This window comes from Heloderma suspectum, chromosome 5 (genome assembly GCF_057233095.1).
Source record: "Heloderma suspectum isolate Gila_16-S chromosome 5, 16-S_ref, whole genome shotgun sequence".
Classification (NCBI taxonomy): Eukaryota; Metazoa; Chordata; class Lepidosauria; order Squamata; family Helodermatidae; genus Heloderma; species Heloderma suspectum.
The window spans coordinates 217,108,682-217,126,884 of record NC_139462.1 but is presented as its reverse complement, the minus strand read 5'-3'; the positions used below and the strand labels follow the sequence as shown (position 1 = coordinate 217,126,884).

The following is an 18,203-nucleotide window of genomic DNA, read 5'->3' as shown; positions in this document are numbered from 1 at the left end:
GCAATAATTAACCAAGAATGCATCATCTTGAGTACATATCCCAGCATAATACTATAGTGTAATATGACAAGCAAAATGGCTACGCCATTATACTCCACATTAACTAATCCAAAACAGAAAATACCGTGAGCGTCCATGCAGATCATAAATGCAGCTCCTGGCTTACCTGGGGAGCAATGCTGTGGTGGCGCGCAGTCGCGATGGGGAGGCAGGGAGGGGGCAGCTGAGCCATGGCAGCAGCGCCATGTGTGTACCCACATGGGAAGCAGGGAGCCAATCAGGGCTGAATTGGTTTGGCGGGAAGAGGGCTTTATTGGCAGACTAGAGGGAAAACTTTGACCCCTCTAGTCTGCCAGAGGCTGTTAAGAGTGGGGCCTCCCACGTGGCTTCAGCATTGCTGACGCCGACTTGCCCACCCACCCACCTGCTCCAGGTTAACTAATTTCTTGCCATGGATTACGGTTAGTCGCCGGTCAACAAGGCTGGGAAGGAATTTTATCTGCACATAGATTGGCACCAGTGAGCAGGGTTTTCGCCTTCCCCATTGCAAGAATATTAACTCGTGATATTTAGATTTGTTTGGCCTTACAATTATACTGACAAGTATAACCGTAAGGGTGGTTATAAAACTTTCAGTTCTAAGTCACAACTTTGTAAGCATGAAAGGCATTGGGCTGGATCTACTGGGAAGGGGAACAGGATTGGGCACCCCATTTCCCCTTCAAGAGGGGGTCCCCCTTAAGGGACCATGAGCGGGTGTGGCACTAAGATGCAGCTCAGCGTGGGGCTGCAATCCGGGCCATACCAACAGTCTGCACCGTGGGGTGTGCCTCTGACTCCTGCCCCCAGCAGTGAGGCACCTGGCAGGCGGGCCAGGTTGATGGGATCCGACTGCAGGTGGGTAGTCTGATTAACGGATCCATGCCCTATGTCCCCACCAACTCTATTCCAAGTTGAACCAATAAAGTTGTGGCTAATTATTTAACCCATCCAAGTCTATGTCTGAATTTATTTCACCACCTCCCTGTCCTGCCCTAAAGGGACTAGCCATCTGCTGCCACACATAACTTCAGGTTACAATTCTTTTTCACACACAGGGTGCATACTGATGTTTATAATGGAATGGTAGAACAGCACTCCAGCTCAGTGTTAGACTATTCCATTATACCCCCAAAATTGAACACGATTAACTAGAAGGTTTTAGTAAAAAGGATCCAGTAAAGGAACAAGATTTAAAAGGCAAAAAACAAGAGCATATGGTGAAAAGTAAAATGGTTGTAAACCAGTTCTCTACAGACATACTTTTCTTTTTAAGTTACTCATCTGGCCTTTGTTCAGAGAAAATCTTCACATACAAGAAATGCTATAAAAACATGTTTTTGAGGATTCACCTCACCTTTTTCATTTCCATTTTAATTTAAGGCTACACATTATCCCAATCATAATTACTTGTGGGATTTACTTCTAAGTCAACATTTAATTTAGAACATTTCTGTAATGCCCTTCAATTCAAAATGTGCGGGGCAGTTTATAATAAAGATTGTAAAGCTTGGTGAGCACTGGGCTCCCCTGACGAGACTTGCTGTTTCTCCCTTCTCAGTTTGCGAGACTAATAATCTCATCACATGCATGTTCCTTTCCAACCAATGCAGACAAGGAGTAAATACAGAAAAACAAATTATCAAGTGCGAAATATAAGGAAGCTTGTTTCTTAAATGTGTGCTCCATTTGAGCAATACAGATGACTGTATGTCATGACCCTGGTGTCCAGCAGTGACATGGATTCTGAGGCCAAAGATCCAGTGGTGCCTCCAGGTTTGAGCACCATGCAGAACTGTCAGAGACCCCTGAGCCCGAGCCTCCAGAGACCCCTGAGCCTAGCCCCAGCACCGGACCAGCACCCTCATCTACAAGAGAACCACATTCCAGGGAGTCAATGTGCCAACGCCAGCAGCATTCCAGGCATGAGCTCTTGGAGAGAGAGAGAGAGGAGTGCTAGGCTACAAGCCTGTCCCTTTAAGACTTCCATTCTGAAGGGAAGAGTGGAGTCTGCAACTGCAGCATACAAGGCTTCAGTCCACCCTCAGACCTCATTGGGGCAAGTTGCTCACTAGGAGCTCTCCTGGATGCTGCAACTTCCTGCATTGACTCCTTGCTGCCCTGCCAATGCTGCCTGGTATTGATCCCCGTGGACTTCTGCTCGGTCTAGAACAGGACAATGTAGCTGGTTGTTCAGTTCCTATGGAATAAAGGCATTAATTCTACCTATCCCAGCATGCAGTGCTTTATTACTACTTCCTGGTCCCCCCCCTTTTGTTAAAAGTAGATGGTTTATTCTGTTACCAAAGTCTTTAAAATTAAAATTATACTGTGGGTGTGTTTGCACTGGATTCCATTTATTTATTGTTTATACAGAACCATCAGTGTACATGGTGTTTTACAGAGCACAGGTCCTGCTCTGAGGAGCTTACAATCTAAAATTCAAGACAGGAGAAACACAGAAGAGGAAGAAAGTGGAAGCAGGGGTAAACAGTGGAAGAAATGTGCTGTTATTTCAGTTGCATGTATTTAAGACCAAACTAGATGAGCCTCTAAATAGTCATCAGCAAACCGTGGTGGTGGTGTTTTTTTTTTTTTAACTAACAGCAGGAATACCTCCTCAATTACATTAGCACATCAGCATGTGGTTGGGAGGAGGAGATTTAGCCCTCTCTTCCCTTGATGTGGTCCCAGTGAAAACTGTCTTCCTGGTGCTGCTATGAACCCTGGAAGGAAAGCTCCCATTGGTACCATATGGTGTGGAGTGCAGGTATGATAAAAGGTAAAAAAGGTAAAGGTGTCCCCAACCAGTCGTGTCCGACTCTAGGGTGTGGTGCTCATCTCCATTTCTAAGCCGAAGAGTCAGCGCTGTCCGAAGACGCTTCCGTGGTCATGTGGCCGGCATGACTGAACACCGAGGTGCACGGAACGCTGTTGCCTTTCCCGCCAAAGCGGTACCTATTTATCTACTTGCAATTTCTTGCTTTCGAACTGCTAGGTTGGCAGAAGCTGGGACTGAAGATGGGAGCTCACTCCGTCACGCAGCACTCAGGTCTCGAACTGCTGTCCGACCTTCCTGTCTGCAGTTCAGCGTCTTAACCACTAAGCCACCGCAGCCCACACCGCAGGTATGATAGGGGAGGATAAAGCATTCCTCAACATTGACAGCTATTACACAGAAAATATATAAACAGCAGCTTCATCTTTCAATATTCATAGGTGTTTTCTTTGGTACTGCTGAACTCCTATCATACAAACTACATTATCAGAAAGGAAGTTGTTATTCTCTGAACAGTACAACTCAAGAAGAATGTTATTTCTTTCTTTCTTCAAGGGTCTCAGGGTAGCATATGTGAGTTGTCATTCTTTTTGTGGTGTCAATAGGAACTTTCCTTCCAGGGCTAATAGGAGCAGTGTGTGGCGTGTGTGTATCAGAACTGCAAGCAAGGAAATGAAGGGTTAAGCCTCCCCTTCCTCGCATGGTATGGTCCCAATGAAAATTTGCTTGCCTGCACCCACAGTTAAATTTAAATATACACAGACATAGTTACTAATGATACATTCAGCAACATGGCTAGTTTGGCCCTTAATTACAGTTCAGTGTGGGAACAAGGGGGTTGTGCCAAAAGCTTCGCAGAAAGGAGGGATTTGAAGGAGTTAGCATCATATGGGTGATATGGGAAGTATATAGGAAGTATATAGGGGCAGCAACGGAGAAAGGATGGAGTTGTTTGAAGGAGATGGAAGGTCATGGTAAGGGATGCATCTGAATATAATAGCGGAAAGATAAGGAAGAGCAAGGCCATGGAGTGCTTTGAAGACAAGGATGAGGAACTTATGTGGATGTAATTTTTCAATCAATCATTTCCTGTTTAATTTTAAATGGATTATCTATTATGGACACATGAGTACATTCCCTGTGAAATAAAGAGAATCCCCACAGTTCACTTCATGCATTCAAATTAAGATTAATTGTACACTTATATGCAAACATACACACACACACCAACCCGTTGTCACACAAAACATGAACAAAAATGAGAGTCATCATGGTATTACTGCTAGGGTAAACAAAAAACCTCAAGTTCACCAAAACAAAAGAACATTTGAAAACCTAAAATACCTCATGCAGACTGCAAAATATTTAATATGTCAGAGTACATGAACACTCGGAACTGTGACATCCATGGAGAACATGCAAAGGAAACAAGCCATTCTTTAAGACTATTCTAGCAATCTATAGCTTTCAGCATCAATCCATTTAACCAGCCATGGATTACTAATGCATATGACAATGTGGGAAAACCCTACCACTTCAAAAGACCCCAACATTTACCACAAATATTAACGTGTGGCAGAAAAATATTACACCATGTTTGTCGTAATAAAAGTGACCAAGCAATCACATGGAACTGCATTTCCCCCTTTTCTTTTAATTTCTGGTCTTCTTGCATTGTTGTGGTATTTTTCGTTTTTGTTGCCTGTATTTTCATTGTATTTATTGCTTGAACATGAATTCATAACACCTATCTCATATCGTCATCATTGGCAATTATTGGCTGCAAATATTGCCTTTCTTCTGACCAATTCTGAACGTATTATTTGCCTTATTTCGAAGTGGTTCTAAAGGTTCACAAGTGTAGAAAGAGGAAGTATCTATCATTTGATAAAATTGTGAGCCATTTGATACAATGTACAACCCTGGTCAGCAACTAGTTTTGCTGGAGAACCACTCTGACCAAGGCCAAGGCCCCAATCTGTTCCCACATCCAGCCTGATGTCAAACCCGACTACCATCTACGTCTTTTCCCTCCAGGGCTGCTAATTGGGGTGCACCAGACGGTTTGGCCTAGAGGGCCATATTTACCCTGGGGATGTTAAATGTACAGCAAAAAAGCCCAGCACAATGCTAAACATTCCCATTATGATCTCCTCCAAGCCTGGCCTTGCCTCTGTGTGTAACAGAAGGCTGACATACAGAAATTAAGCAGGTAAAGCTTTTCCTAGCACTGGACAGAATCCAATGGGGCTCTTTCATCCCCTGCCGATTCTCTTATGCCCCATAGATTCCATTGTGCAAGTGGTGTGTCCTACCAATTCCATTGCGCACATGGCACCCACCGCTTGCACAACATACATTTAACTCTTCCCAGAGGAAGACCTGAAACAAGTGGAAATGCTCATTCTTTGATTGGGACGGGTCAGAGGAGCTCCCTTATGCGAGCTCCGCTGACCTGCCCCATTCCAGAAACAAGCGTTTTTGCTCATTTCCGGTTGCCCCCGGAAGCACGAAATCTTCATTCCGCAAGCAGTAGGGGCTGCTTGTGGATGGGAATTGGTGGGGTGCAAGAGAATCAGTGGGGGTGTAAGCACCCCACTGGCTTCTACCCATAGAGGTAAGTGCTGATAAAAACTTCACCTGCATAATTCGTGTTGTCAGAAGCACAGGAGCAAGGCAAGGTTTTATTCTATGTTATCAGCTTAATAAAGTTATCTTGTAAGCTCTGGTGGTCTGTTATGTAGGTTTTGCAGTGTCACTGATCAGGCAAATGACTACAGCTGAATACTGTGGAAAGGCCCTGCTTGAGTAAAGTACTCATATAAAAGGAAAAGAGGAGGGGGTAGAGAAAATAATATCCAAAACAAAGAGTGAAATATTCCAAAGGGTCAAGGTATGTTCAACTTGTTTATTTCAGTTTTCTGCCCATCTTCAGGAGAAGTCCTTGAACATGATTTATGGTCAGGTGAACATTAACTGATATGTAACACATGTAGAGACAAACTCCTACAAACTGAAGCAACACTAAATATTTACTGTGTACTTCACCCTTTCGTCAATTAAAGTTATATAAATTGTAACAGTACAAATCTTGTACTTTCCAACCACACATGCATAAGATCCATTCATACAGAGCTTCAGAGGTTGTAATTTTCCTTCATTTTTAATCACTGAGGACATTAAAGCACGAAGGACATTCAGGCAAGGGTAAAATTTGCCTCTAATCTATTTGAGGCCCTTCTGTGAATATTGTGCCTACGTTGCCATGACAACACCATCACATCTCAGAACTCAAAAGCAATAGCCCTTTTTGATTCTCACCTTTGGCCATTTTATTGAGAACCATGTCAATTAGGATGTAGGTTCCACTTCTTCCTGCACCATCACTACAAACAGACGGAAAAAAAAACCCCCAATCAATTCAGTGTGCACAAAAATCCAACAAATCTAGCTACTGTTAATGTGATGTTGGAAGTATAAGATGGGGAGCTGAGGTGAGGTAAAGGGGGCACAGAAGGATGATATACAACTAGATGAGGGGAGAGGGAAAGAAGGATTTCTTTAATGAACCATCCGTACATGCATAGCAGCGTGTATGTGTGTTTCTTTCTGTATTTATGTGTGTGTGTGTATGAGCTAGTTTTGCAAGATGAATTTACTTCTTTAAAGACAAAGATTTCCTTATTTTGGAACAATACGCCCCAATATTTTTAAATAGTAATGAAGTGAGAACCTTATATCCATGATCAAGAGCAGGTAAAACTAAACTAGTCCTGTAAGGGAAAATCCAAAGCACAAAACAGCATCTTCAAATGATTGCTCTCTCTGGTGTTTGAGCTTACAGGAACGTTCATGGCTCTGCAAGCTGACCTTTCAATCACCTGCCTCTCCTTATACTGTGAAAAATCTTTTGTTATTTAAAGATCATATTATTTCCTTGCCAAGTAATTGGATAGTAGCCACCTGGGCTTGGATTAAAAAAATGACATGCTGCCAGCTATTTTTTTCCCTTCACCTCAGTACAGAAGACGTTGCAGTAAGAAAAAAAGTCATGCATCTCCTGAAACATATTTTTTACACATACATTTTTTGGGAGATTTGTGATTGAGAAGTGTGAGGATGGCAAGATCTCTAATCTGAATGCAGTTTGCATTGCTGTTAGAGGCCAGCTTCTAATTGGCAATGTAATGATTTGTGTCTCTGTTGCTAGCAAACATTATTAAGATTTTTAAGCAATCAATTTTTCTTACCCCTTTCCCGAGTTTTTAGCATGGTGCTTTTGTGGCAATGCTTGCATTAAAAGAGAGCGAGTCAGATCACTTGAAGTGATTTGTTTTTGTAATTGTCTTTACCTGCAGAAATTATTGAAGGACTGGGGGGGAAGAAGATACCATAACACTACTATAATTTTGAATGCATTCTGATTTAAGTATAATTTTCTAGTTCAGATTTTTCAGCCACAGATTTAATGATGCTAGAATATCATAAGGCAAGGGGTTTAGTGTCAACAGAAGAAATATAAAGAAATATTTTTGTTTTTTAAGCTATGTGACATGAACAAAATAATTTACATAAAAATAGGAAACCACATGTGTCTTCCCAATTATAGCAAAATAAGCTGTGCCACTAAGGGCAAATTCAGATGTTAATTTTACAGGAGCCTGGAAAACAGCATGATTCCCTGAGTTCATACCCAACTGAGCCTCAAAACTGGCATGGTTTTCTGGTGATAAACCACAATCCATGTGTTCTTTTTTCCTGCAGCAATTTTTCAACTAGTTTACCAAGCATTCCTTGTTGTCAGAGTGCTAAATAATATACTTGTTAGAGGTGTATTCCTAGTTAGGACTTCCTTAGTCTCAAGCCTATCTCTCTTCCCTAATAGCTTGTTAGGGTTTTTTTTTTAACAAAACCACAGTTGAGAAGACCACAAGTAAAGGCGGTCTGAATTTCCCAATTCTGAGTCTTCCACACCACATCACCTATGAACTGCATATAGTATGGTCTCCATACATGAATTATATGTTGGCCTGCATTCTGTGAAAAATGTCTGAGAGCTTTTTAAACATATGTAAAATGGCCTGCAAAGCAGGTAATACTGAAGATACAGGGTTACTCCTGTGCAGAACCTGAGAGCCTTAGGGCCAAACTACACATTCTACTAATTGCATCAGGGAAGTCAACACTGATATTTCTCTTTACTTTTGAGTTAGTATGTGAGGTCCCAATCCAGAGCAGGACCATGGCGCTTTGGGAGAGGGTGGTTTAAGCTCCACCTACCTCCCCCCCCCTGAAATTCCACCACCCCCCTTGCAGGGGTTTTTTGTTTGTTTGTTTAAATGGCGGGGGGAGGGAGGTTAAACCCTCCTCTCCCAAAGCGTCATGGTCCCAGTCTGGATTGGGACTACACATGCTTATGTGAAAGTAAAGAAAAATAGTGTCAGCTAAACTGGTGTGATTAGTAGAACGTGTAGTTTGGCCCTTAGTGAACAGTTCTACAGCAGCCGAAGAAGAAAATGTTTGTGGTGGTGGTGGTGATGAGACATGACTGGTTAATTCTGAATAACTTTAGCAACAAATATATTTTCTTGAAGAAAGCAGATTTTCCATCTGAAGTATGATGAGTCTCTACATTTACTAGAAACTCATCTCAGCAGAAAATGTAAACATGTTTGATCAGAACAATGACGGCTTTTAGTTTTCTAGCAAATTAATGTACAGGACTATTTACATATTTGGCACTGTTTGTGTGATTTCCTTATTAGCCTTTCTGAGACTGGCTTTAAAATTATACTTGCCTGCAATGAACAATTACTGGACATGAACGACCCCTGTAGCACTTGTTTACTTTTCTGAAATAAAAACAAATATAGACATTAATATATTACTTTATCAGGTAGTTATCTGCACAGGTTGCAGTCAAAAGTAAAAGATTTTTCATAACCCAACAAAAGACGGCTAGATTAACTCAATGGGCTATAATCTTCAAAGCAGTTCTCTCAATGCAGGCTTGATGAAACCATTAGGACAACGGGTGCAATCCTCCAAACACTGCTCCTACACAAGATCCATTGGAATAAAAAAAGATTTCGCTGAAGGCACAGTGCTTAGTGGATTCTGCCCTAGGCCAATGTACATAGTTTGATAATAGCAGCCTTAGAAGACACTACCAGTTTTGCTATCAAACCAATTCTTTGTTCCATTCCCACTATGTTAGGTTAAGCCAAATCCACACACAGTATCACCATAAAGACATACTCTCCCCATATTATTTATATGGTATATCATGCAAACATTCATCCAAACACATTGGACAGCTCCAAAATGAACTTCTGAGCGTGTATATGCTTGCTTCCTCTTGAATTCTTAACTTAAGCCAAAGAAACTGTTTTCACACAGTACAATAAAAGTGCTTTTTTCTCTGTTTTCTTCAGGCTTCAGTCAGGCTTCAGGCTTGGGCATGGGACAGAAATGGCCTTGGTCGCCTTGGTAGATAATATGAGGAGGGCTCTGGATAGGGGTGAATGCTCCTTCCTTGTTCTCCTCGACCTCTCAGTGGCTTTTGATACCGTTGACCATGGTATCCTCCTGGACTGCCTGGAGGGGTTGGGCACTGGAGACACCGTATTGCGGTGGTTCCGGTCCTTCCTCTCCGGCAGGTACCAGAGGGTAGCACTGGGAGAGGAGGTTTCGGACCCGTGGCCACTCACTTGTGGGGTGCCACAGGGTCCCATCCTCTCCCCAATGCTATTTAATATCTATGTGAAGCCGCTGGGGGCTATCATCAGGAGGTTTGGGGTGCAGTGTCATCAATATGCGGATGACACGCAGCTCTACCTCTCATTCAAATCTTCACCAAGGTTGGCCGTAGAATCCCTGTCCAAATGTCTGGAAATGGTGAGTGGCTGGATGGGGAGGAATAAGCTGAACCCTGACAAGACCGAGGTACTTTTGGTGGGAGACAAGAGGAGGCTGGGGGATGTTGACCTGGTGTTGAATGGGGTACGGCTACCCTTGAAAGACCAGGTCCGCAGCCTGGGGGTCATTTTGGACTCCCAGCTGTCCATGGAGGCTCAGGTGTCAGCTGTGAGCCGGACAGCGCTGTATCACCTCCATCTGATACGGCGGCTGTGCCCCTTCCTTCCCGACCATCTGCTCCCATCGGTAGTACATCCCTGGTCTCCTCTCGTTTAGACTACTGTAATGCGCTCTACGTGGGGTTACCCTTGAAGATGGTTCGGAAGCTGCAGCTGGTACAGAACGCGGCGGCTCGCCTGATTAAAGGCAGCCGCCGGCGAGATCACATCACTCCAGTGCTGAAGGAGTTGCGCTGGTTACCAGTTGTTTTCCAGGCCAAATTCAAGGTGTTGGTTTTGACCTTTAAAACCCTATATGGTTCCGGCCCAGCCTATCTTAAGGAGCGCCTCCAGCAGCACCAGACAGGCCGCTTAACAAGATCAGCCTCGGATGGCCTTCTCTCTGTCCCATCAGCCAGGACAGCTAGACTGGTGGGGACAAGGGAGAGGGCCTTTTCTGTGGTGGCCCCCACTCTGTGGAACTCCCTCCCTAGGGAACTCCGTCATGCCCCCTCCTTAATGAGCTTCCGTCGTGCATTAAAAACGTGGTTGTTCAGGCAGACATTTGGGGTGGGTTAGGGTATTTTAGAAAATGTTTTTATTGTAGAATTTTATTGTTTTAAACTCTTTTATTGTATGCTGTACATCACCCAGAGTGGCTGGGTGACCAGCCAGATGGGCGATTAATAAACTTAATAATAATAATAAAAAAATAAAAACACGTGTAAGGCAAATTAATGTAAAACCTGTATCAGCTAGAATGCATGCTATATCTGTAGCTGATCTATTCACTTTTACACAAGATAGTGTGAGCAGAACAGTAATGCCCATTTTCAAAAGCTAAAATCTTATCAATTAGCTTTTTAGCAAGAAAGAGGAAATGAAGCGGGTATGCTTGCTTACACAGCCCTGGCTGTTGAATTGGGAAAGGGGAACCAGGTGCACAGAACCCATTTGGTGCATGCAGTTCTTTACCCAGCTAACAATACATGAGGAAGCCTAGTTTTGCACACATAAGTGACCCCAGTTGGATCTGGGCACTTCTTTCTATTCCTCACACCTGCACATAAATGGCATGAGATTGAAAGATACTTTAATAGCCTGAAAAAAGCTATTTCAGAGCAAAACCATACAGTTTTGCTCCTGTTTTCAAGCAAAGTATCAGTAAAAAAAATCCTTAAAAAAAAGAAGTATTTGTACATCAACACAAGAAAGACAACAGTTATATGATCACCCCCTGATATCTTGCTATTAATGCCAGAAAAAGATCAAACATGTAAGCAGTGATGTAGGGAGGAAATTTTTTCCAGTGCTTTATTTTTCTGCAAATGAAAACAGAAATGAAAACAGAAATTTCTGGAAACAGAAATGTTTCCATTTCATGTATTCATTAGTAATATCAAATGGATGCCAACTGCAAATACAATATTAGGCAAGCTTGGCAGTGTCAAAGTTGTAATTAACATTTTTATTTATTTATTTATTTCATTTCTATACCGCCCAATAGCCGAAGCTCTCTGGGCGGTTCACAAAAACTAAAACCAAACAACACACAATAAAACAATTTAAAATATATAGAACATTAAAACCACAATATAACAATACAACCACAATAAAACCTAGCAGCAGTACAGGAGTTTAAAATACAGATTTAAAACAGCAAAGATAAAAATTTAGAAAGCTAAAATGCCTGGGAAAATAAAAAGGTCTTCACCTGGCGCCGAAAAGAGTACAATGTAGGCGCCAGGCGAACCTCACTAGGGAGCTCATTCCAGAGCCGGGGTGCCACAACAGAAAAAGCCCTCCTCCTAGTAGCCACCCGCCTCACTTCCTTTGGCAGGGGCTCACAGAGAAGGGCTGCTGCTGATGATCTTAAGGTCCGGGCAGGCACATATGGGAGGAGGCGATCCTTCAGGTAACCTGGCCCCAAGCCGTTAAGGGCTTTGAATGTTAACACCAGCACTTTGAATCGGGCCCGGAAATGGACTGGCAGCCAGTGCAGCTGGAAAAGTACTGGCGTAATATGAGCTCGCAGGCCAGTCCCTGTTAACAATCTTGCTGCCCTATTTTGGACCAGCTGAAGTTTCCGGACCGTTTTCAAAGGCAGCCCCACGTATAACGCATTGCAGTAATCCAGACGAGAAGTTATCAGAGCATGGATAACTGTAGCTAGGCTATCTCTGTCCAGATAAGGGCGTAGTTGGTATACCAGCCTAAGCTGATAAAAAGTGCTCCGTGCCACTGAGTTCACCTGTGCCTCAAGTGATTATTTTTCAAGTGATTATCCCTAGCAAGTATGTGATAGAATACATATATGTCCTTGAAATACATATATGTCTCGGAGTAAAACGAAACTATTAAATAGTGACAGTGAAATTGAAGGTGCCCCAACAACCTTAGTGAAGGAGACTTGAATTCTGCTGAAATAGATGAGTGGTTGTCTGCATATCCTGCACTATTCCTTGGGTTGCTAAAATTAATTAGTGTAGACTCCCCCAACTTTGTGCCCTTCAGATATGTTGGACTACAACTCCCATGCTGACTAAGGGATGACTAAGACGTAGTCCAAAACATCTGGAGGGCACCAGGTTGGGGGAGGCTGAATTAGCTTATGAACACTTGTCAGTACCTTTGTTTTTTGCCTTACATTTAAACAATGTAAAGCAAGTGCATGCTACTGTTGTCTTCTTTTTTTAACAAGTATTCCAGTAAGAAATTTTACATAATATAACATTTAAATCACATTAAGTGTGCTTTAATTTTTTTCCTTCAAATATTTCAGGTCAAATACTGTGGTGTATTTGAAATAGCATGGGGTATTTTTTTTTTACCCTTATTGTTTATTCAATGTAAGTAACTCTCTGGGCTATCAGAAAATTTTCCCAAGCAGACTGAAAATTTTCCGATGCAAATTACCCTAATTTGCATAGGGAAAATCTTCCAATGCAGTATTTTCCAGAAAACCCACATCACTGCAGTGATGGAAGCAGTGGGGGAGTAAAAAATAAATTTGGTCCTCTTATGTTAATGCGACAACAAATTTGCACTGCTAAACAATCTTCCATTGAAATTTAGTTTCCAGTAATTGGATTGAATCCAGATTCAGTTGTACTTGGAGTAGACCCATTTGAAATAATAAAACTTAAGTCCCACTGATTACAGATGGGAAGTCCTATTGATTTTGAATGGGTCTACTCCAAGTATGACTAAATCTGGATCCAGCCCCACTGTATTTAAGATTGAGAGCGAATGCTGTGCTCCTGACACCACGGGGAACAGTGTGGTTTCAGCAAGGCATGCCTCACGCCATTTTGGAGAACGTCAGAGAAATAACATCCAACTAAGCATATTTACTTTCCCCCTCCTCATTTGGTGGCCTTGCTCCCTCTGCTAGTGTTCTCCACCTATAAAGTATTCTCCACCTATAAAGGAGCATTACTTATCTGCCTTACAAACTTGCTGCAAGGCTAAACAATAAGCTAAAGATCTTAACTACTGTCCATATTTAAAAATGCTCTTTAATGATTAATAATAAAGTGTCAGTGTTTAAGGGATAGATTTTAAATATGTTACTTGTCTAGAACTGAAATCCAAGAACACACATTTATGTATTTATTTTTATGCTGCCTTTTAGACCATAGACCTCACACGGCGACATACAACAAAAGGAGATCCAGTTCTCCTTAAATCCAGATTTTTATTTTTATTTTAAGTATGTGAATTGGGCTATATATATTCACTAATGACACTTGGAACTTAACAACTTACTGTGTTGCAAAATATATTTGGAGGCTTACTATAACTAACAATCTTCAGAACATACCTCAGAACTAAATATCACCCTCTATTTTAAAAGCAGTAACACTCAGACAAAGCATATCCAGACTATGGCATAAATCCAAAGAACTGCAAAATTAGTTCCATGTGCCCGAAGGGGACCTTGGGCTTTTGTTTTCAAACAGCTCTCCCTTATGCGATATGGAAAGCTGCTTTCAAAAGTGAGGAGCATTCCAAAAGCAATTTGTAAATTTGGAAGAGACTCTGCTGTTCAAAAGTAAAAAAAGAAAAAAGAAGTAAAAAATCCAACTGGGCATGGCCAAGCCTTTTGATGTGCCTAAAGTAGTTCTTTGGTTCCCAGCCTAGCATATCGTTTTCACTACTTATCTGATCCCCAAACATCTGCAAATCCACTTCTAACAACAGCAGGGCAGAGGTAACAGTAACCATAGTTGTCTCCAAAACTGAAAGTCAGGGTAGTTGTTTCCATGCAAAAGGGGAGAAGGAGGGAAAGGGAATAGCCGTGAGCTTGTAGGGTGTTTCCCACTGTCAAACCATGGTTTGACGACAGCAGTGTTACATCTGTACTGTCATTCATATAATGCTAAGTGTTTGATCAAATTGCATAATACAGCCTTCTTAAAGTATGGGGATCATCAAACACTAAATATGGTCTGAAATCAACTTAACACGAGCAGGCAAAGCCAATGGCTTTGTATTTTTCTACTCTCTAAAAATTGAATAGTTTATCTTTTTATATGACTAATACTTTCCTTGTCATTATGTTTAAATAGTATTGTGCTGGTTTTATAAATAGGACTCTGGAAGAAAGACTTCTCATTTTCCAATTGGCAGCCCATTAGAAGTCCCTCTTTCCAACACAGTGAAAGCCAATTTACACTTCGTGTGACACCACAGGTATATTGGCATTTGCTGTTAAACATAGGAAGTATCACGTGACTCCAAACACAAGTGAATGCTGTAGCCAGCTGCAGTTCCCTGGGATAGCTGTTTTATTCCTTGTGTGTTTGGGGATCTCCATCTCCCCTTCACACTTTATACAGCAAGCAGCAGTGTACACCCAGGGGCGTGTAAAGTATTAATCAGCTCTGACTGAAGTAGCCTTACCTCTTAAGAGAACTAGCTAGGGGTGTTAGTAATTTGTTTTCACATTTGTGTTCCCAGTATTTCAATAGACCCATTTAAAATCCCTTTCCTATAAGCAGCCATATTGGCAAGTTATCTTAGTTTGCCATTTTCTACTTGACACCTTTTCAAACACCTTCGCCATCACATCTTTCAGAAAGCACATGAAAATAATTGTTTTAAACAAGCTTCACTGATAAATAGTTCTGAAATATTGAGGCATACATAGCAGTGTCATTTCATTCAAAGTTTAGCCCTTTCAGATCCAGTAAAAATGCATAAGTAAAGTTTCTGAACGTTTAATATTTGAATAAAATACATACATACATACACGCACACAGAGGAAGAATTAACTAGGAAAGAATTATTAGTAATACAAACCAACCCTTGGCTCATTGAATGGAAAAGAAATCACCATGCAAACCATCAGCAAGCAAAGGTCAGAGGTCGTTAGAGGTTCAGAAAAGGGGGTTCCCACATTGTCCCCGCAGCAGAGTCACAGTTTCCAATGATCACTTTTGTGACTATGCAACTGGGCTTATATTACTAGCTGCAACATCACAAAAATGACACTGGCAACCGCTAATTAGCTGGCAAAATAAGAATCTGACCATTTTTAAAGTGAGCAGTGTTAGTAAATGCCATTGCACACAGCAAGCAGTGATAGCATAATATATATTTTAAGCAAAGCCCTCACATGTGATGCTAATTATCTTTTAGCTTAGCAGTGTCTCTTTAAAGTGTAAATGTGCTCCCTCTGGGCCCAAGAAATATTTAATTACACATTATCAGTGCATGACTAACAAGCTAGTCCAGAGTTAAAACGCTTGTCTATTGCGCAAAATAAAATTAGGACTCTATAACCATTAAAACTGACCAGTGTTTTGAGGAGCAGCAGCTTCACCTTTCAAGCACTGCATTTTGCACCGATATTTTAAGCTTACAGAGGGAAGAAAAGTCTGCCTTCATTCATCAAGTGATACCTGAAGCGCACAATACTTCTAGTAGTCAAGAAATTTTAATCCCCTAGGTTTAATTCACCTACTCAACACAATATCATCTGAAGCACTGTCTAATACAGAGGAACAAAGGAAGTGTAAGGTTGCTGTTTTCAGTGTCTCACAAAAATTGCTTCAGCTGGAATGAAAAATGTACGTATTTCAACAGACTCTGGGGCAAGGTAATTTGGGGAATCCAATTTTTCTTGGTGATGACTTACAGTAATAGAGGATTGGTTGTGTATATAAGTAGCTTCATATGTATGTATATAAATACATACGTATGTGAGTATATAGATATACACACATGTATAAATATATATTTGTAGATAAACATGTTGGATGCACATCAAAAGATAGACATCTAAAAAGGATAGGTGTCGCACTTAGCAAATATCACTTTAAGAATCTGTAGTTCTCTTGATGCTTGTTCTCAGGACTTGATCACAAATGTTAATTTTCTGAAAGTGTAAAACATTAAATATTATGACTGAGGTGGCTGAGTATTTATTGTTGTTTCAATAATACTATTACTGGCATGAAAGTTAAGATTGCCAAGAAACTAAGATTCCTTAAAAATGGCTTTTGGTATGTGAAAGATGCCCCACCCCCACCCCCAAGAAGGAGTTTTACAAGACATATAAAATGGATCTATATTTAAAACAAAACAAACCTTTAATACCTGTGGATAGTTGTAAATGAAAAAAAAAATCAAAATAAACTAGTCATACTAGAACAATGCATTTGGCTATCTGACAGGAAGCACAGCCACAAACTATTTGTAGATTACAGTTGTAATTTCTTTTCTTTTAAAACCAGCCAGATTCTACCCATTCCCTCCAACCTCTAATACTATCACCACTGCAGCCTTCTATTCCCTATGGAATTTTACTACATATCCAAGGCTTGTGGATTTTACCTGTCATTGACTGCAGCAAGAACCAATTCTTGCCATATACTAATGTTGGTCTTCTGCATATAAACAATAGCTCTAGAATTCAGCTCAGGCAAGCAAAACCCTGCTAGGAGGAGAGTGGGTAAATGGAACACGGCAACAGAAGGCAGCGCCTGTCATACTGGTACTGTAAAAAAATGTAAGCAACTTGATGGCCTGGTTTGCACGATCATGGCCTACAACAGCCCATGGGTTCTGGGTGGTTTGTTATCCATGGCAACAAGCCACCCTGGCTGGGTTTGCGCAGCACAACAAGCTGCGCTGCTGAGGGGAATTATATTAATCCCCCCACCCCGACACATGACTAGCATGCAGAGGGTGGTTCACAAGCGATTGTGCAAACCAGGTTGATGACTATGGAATGGATCCAGACTAAGTTAATTGCAATTAGTCCTACTGAGATCAATGTGAAAAGTTAATCCTAACTTAAATCCCATTGATTAAAATGGGAACTAAGGGCAAGCTAATCTGGATCCAACTCTGTGTCTTTATATAGACTGCAGTCATAACAGGAATCATCCTGCAAACCCTTTTTGAGGGACAGTTACAAGCCATATAGACCAGTTATCTGTTTTACCTGGCAGTGTGAATGTTGATGACATAAGTTACAATGCGCTAATTTAAAGCACTTTATATGATATTTTAGTGATTGTTGTTGTTGTTCAGTCATGAGTATGACCACTACTGCAATTTGCACATTCCACTGAACCAGTATGGACTGTTCAATGAACTTTGCTAAAGAACAGCTTAGTAAGCCTTAAGAGTGATTCTTAGTGTGAAGGACAGTGCTAATGCACAATCTGGAGTTTCAGAACCTACCTAGATAGTTGGGATATAAAAGAAAGAAATACTGGCCCATTGCCCAAAACTATTTACTGAAGTACTGTTTTATGTGAAGTGTCTTTAGAGGTAGGCAACATATGGTCAGTGGGGAAACACTGAAACATGACAAAAAGGTTTTCCTTACATGTGGGGGCTGGAAACCTACATCCCAGCCCTTGGCAAAGCAGAGCCCATAGTGCCTCTGCCCTCCTAAGAGCTTTACACCCATCTATCTATATCCTGGGGGTCTGGGAAGGAGGAATAGGAATTGGGTTGGTCACTTGAGGCTTGCTCCCTTCCAACGCATGGAAAACAACCTGGTAAATACAAGATTCTGTTCTGGGTAGGGCTTTAAAACTCTCCTACTTCCTTACCCACGATCAGGACCCCATACCACCTTTAGCCTTCTAGTTAGACCCTTCATGCAGTCTAAGTATGAGTGATGCATGTGTGAATGTCCAGATTGCTGGATGCCCCCAAAGGAGGGCAAAGTGACATTGTCGTGCAAACCCGGACACAGGTTTGCATGACTTTGACAGGAAGACTGTATATACACTGCACCTGGAGGCAGACGCATACAGTGAGTCCAATCTTGTATGCTTGGCTGTACA

The 18,203-nt window shown here is 41.5% G+C and overlaps 1 protein-coding gene across 3 annotated transcripts in view; it reads right to left on the bottom strand.

The window, feature by feature from the left end:
* Positions 1–18,203, bottom strand: part of PTPRN2 (protein tyrosine phosphatase receptor type N2) — a 1,142,627-nt gene that overhangs the window by 29,314 nt on the left and 1,095,110 nt on the right. For all 3 annotated transcript variants that reach the window (XM_084859285.1, XM_084859286.1, XM_084859287.1), the window contains 2 exons: positions 8,617–8,670; positions 6,140–6,204 (listed from right to left, as the gene is read on the bottom strand). In XM_084859285.1, coding sequence (XP_084715411.1) covers positions 6,140–6,204; positions 8,617–8,670 — 119 coding nt within the window. The remainder of the gene's footprint in view (positions 1–6,139; positions 6,205–8,616; positions 8,671–18,203) is intronic.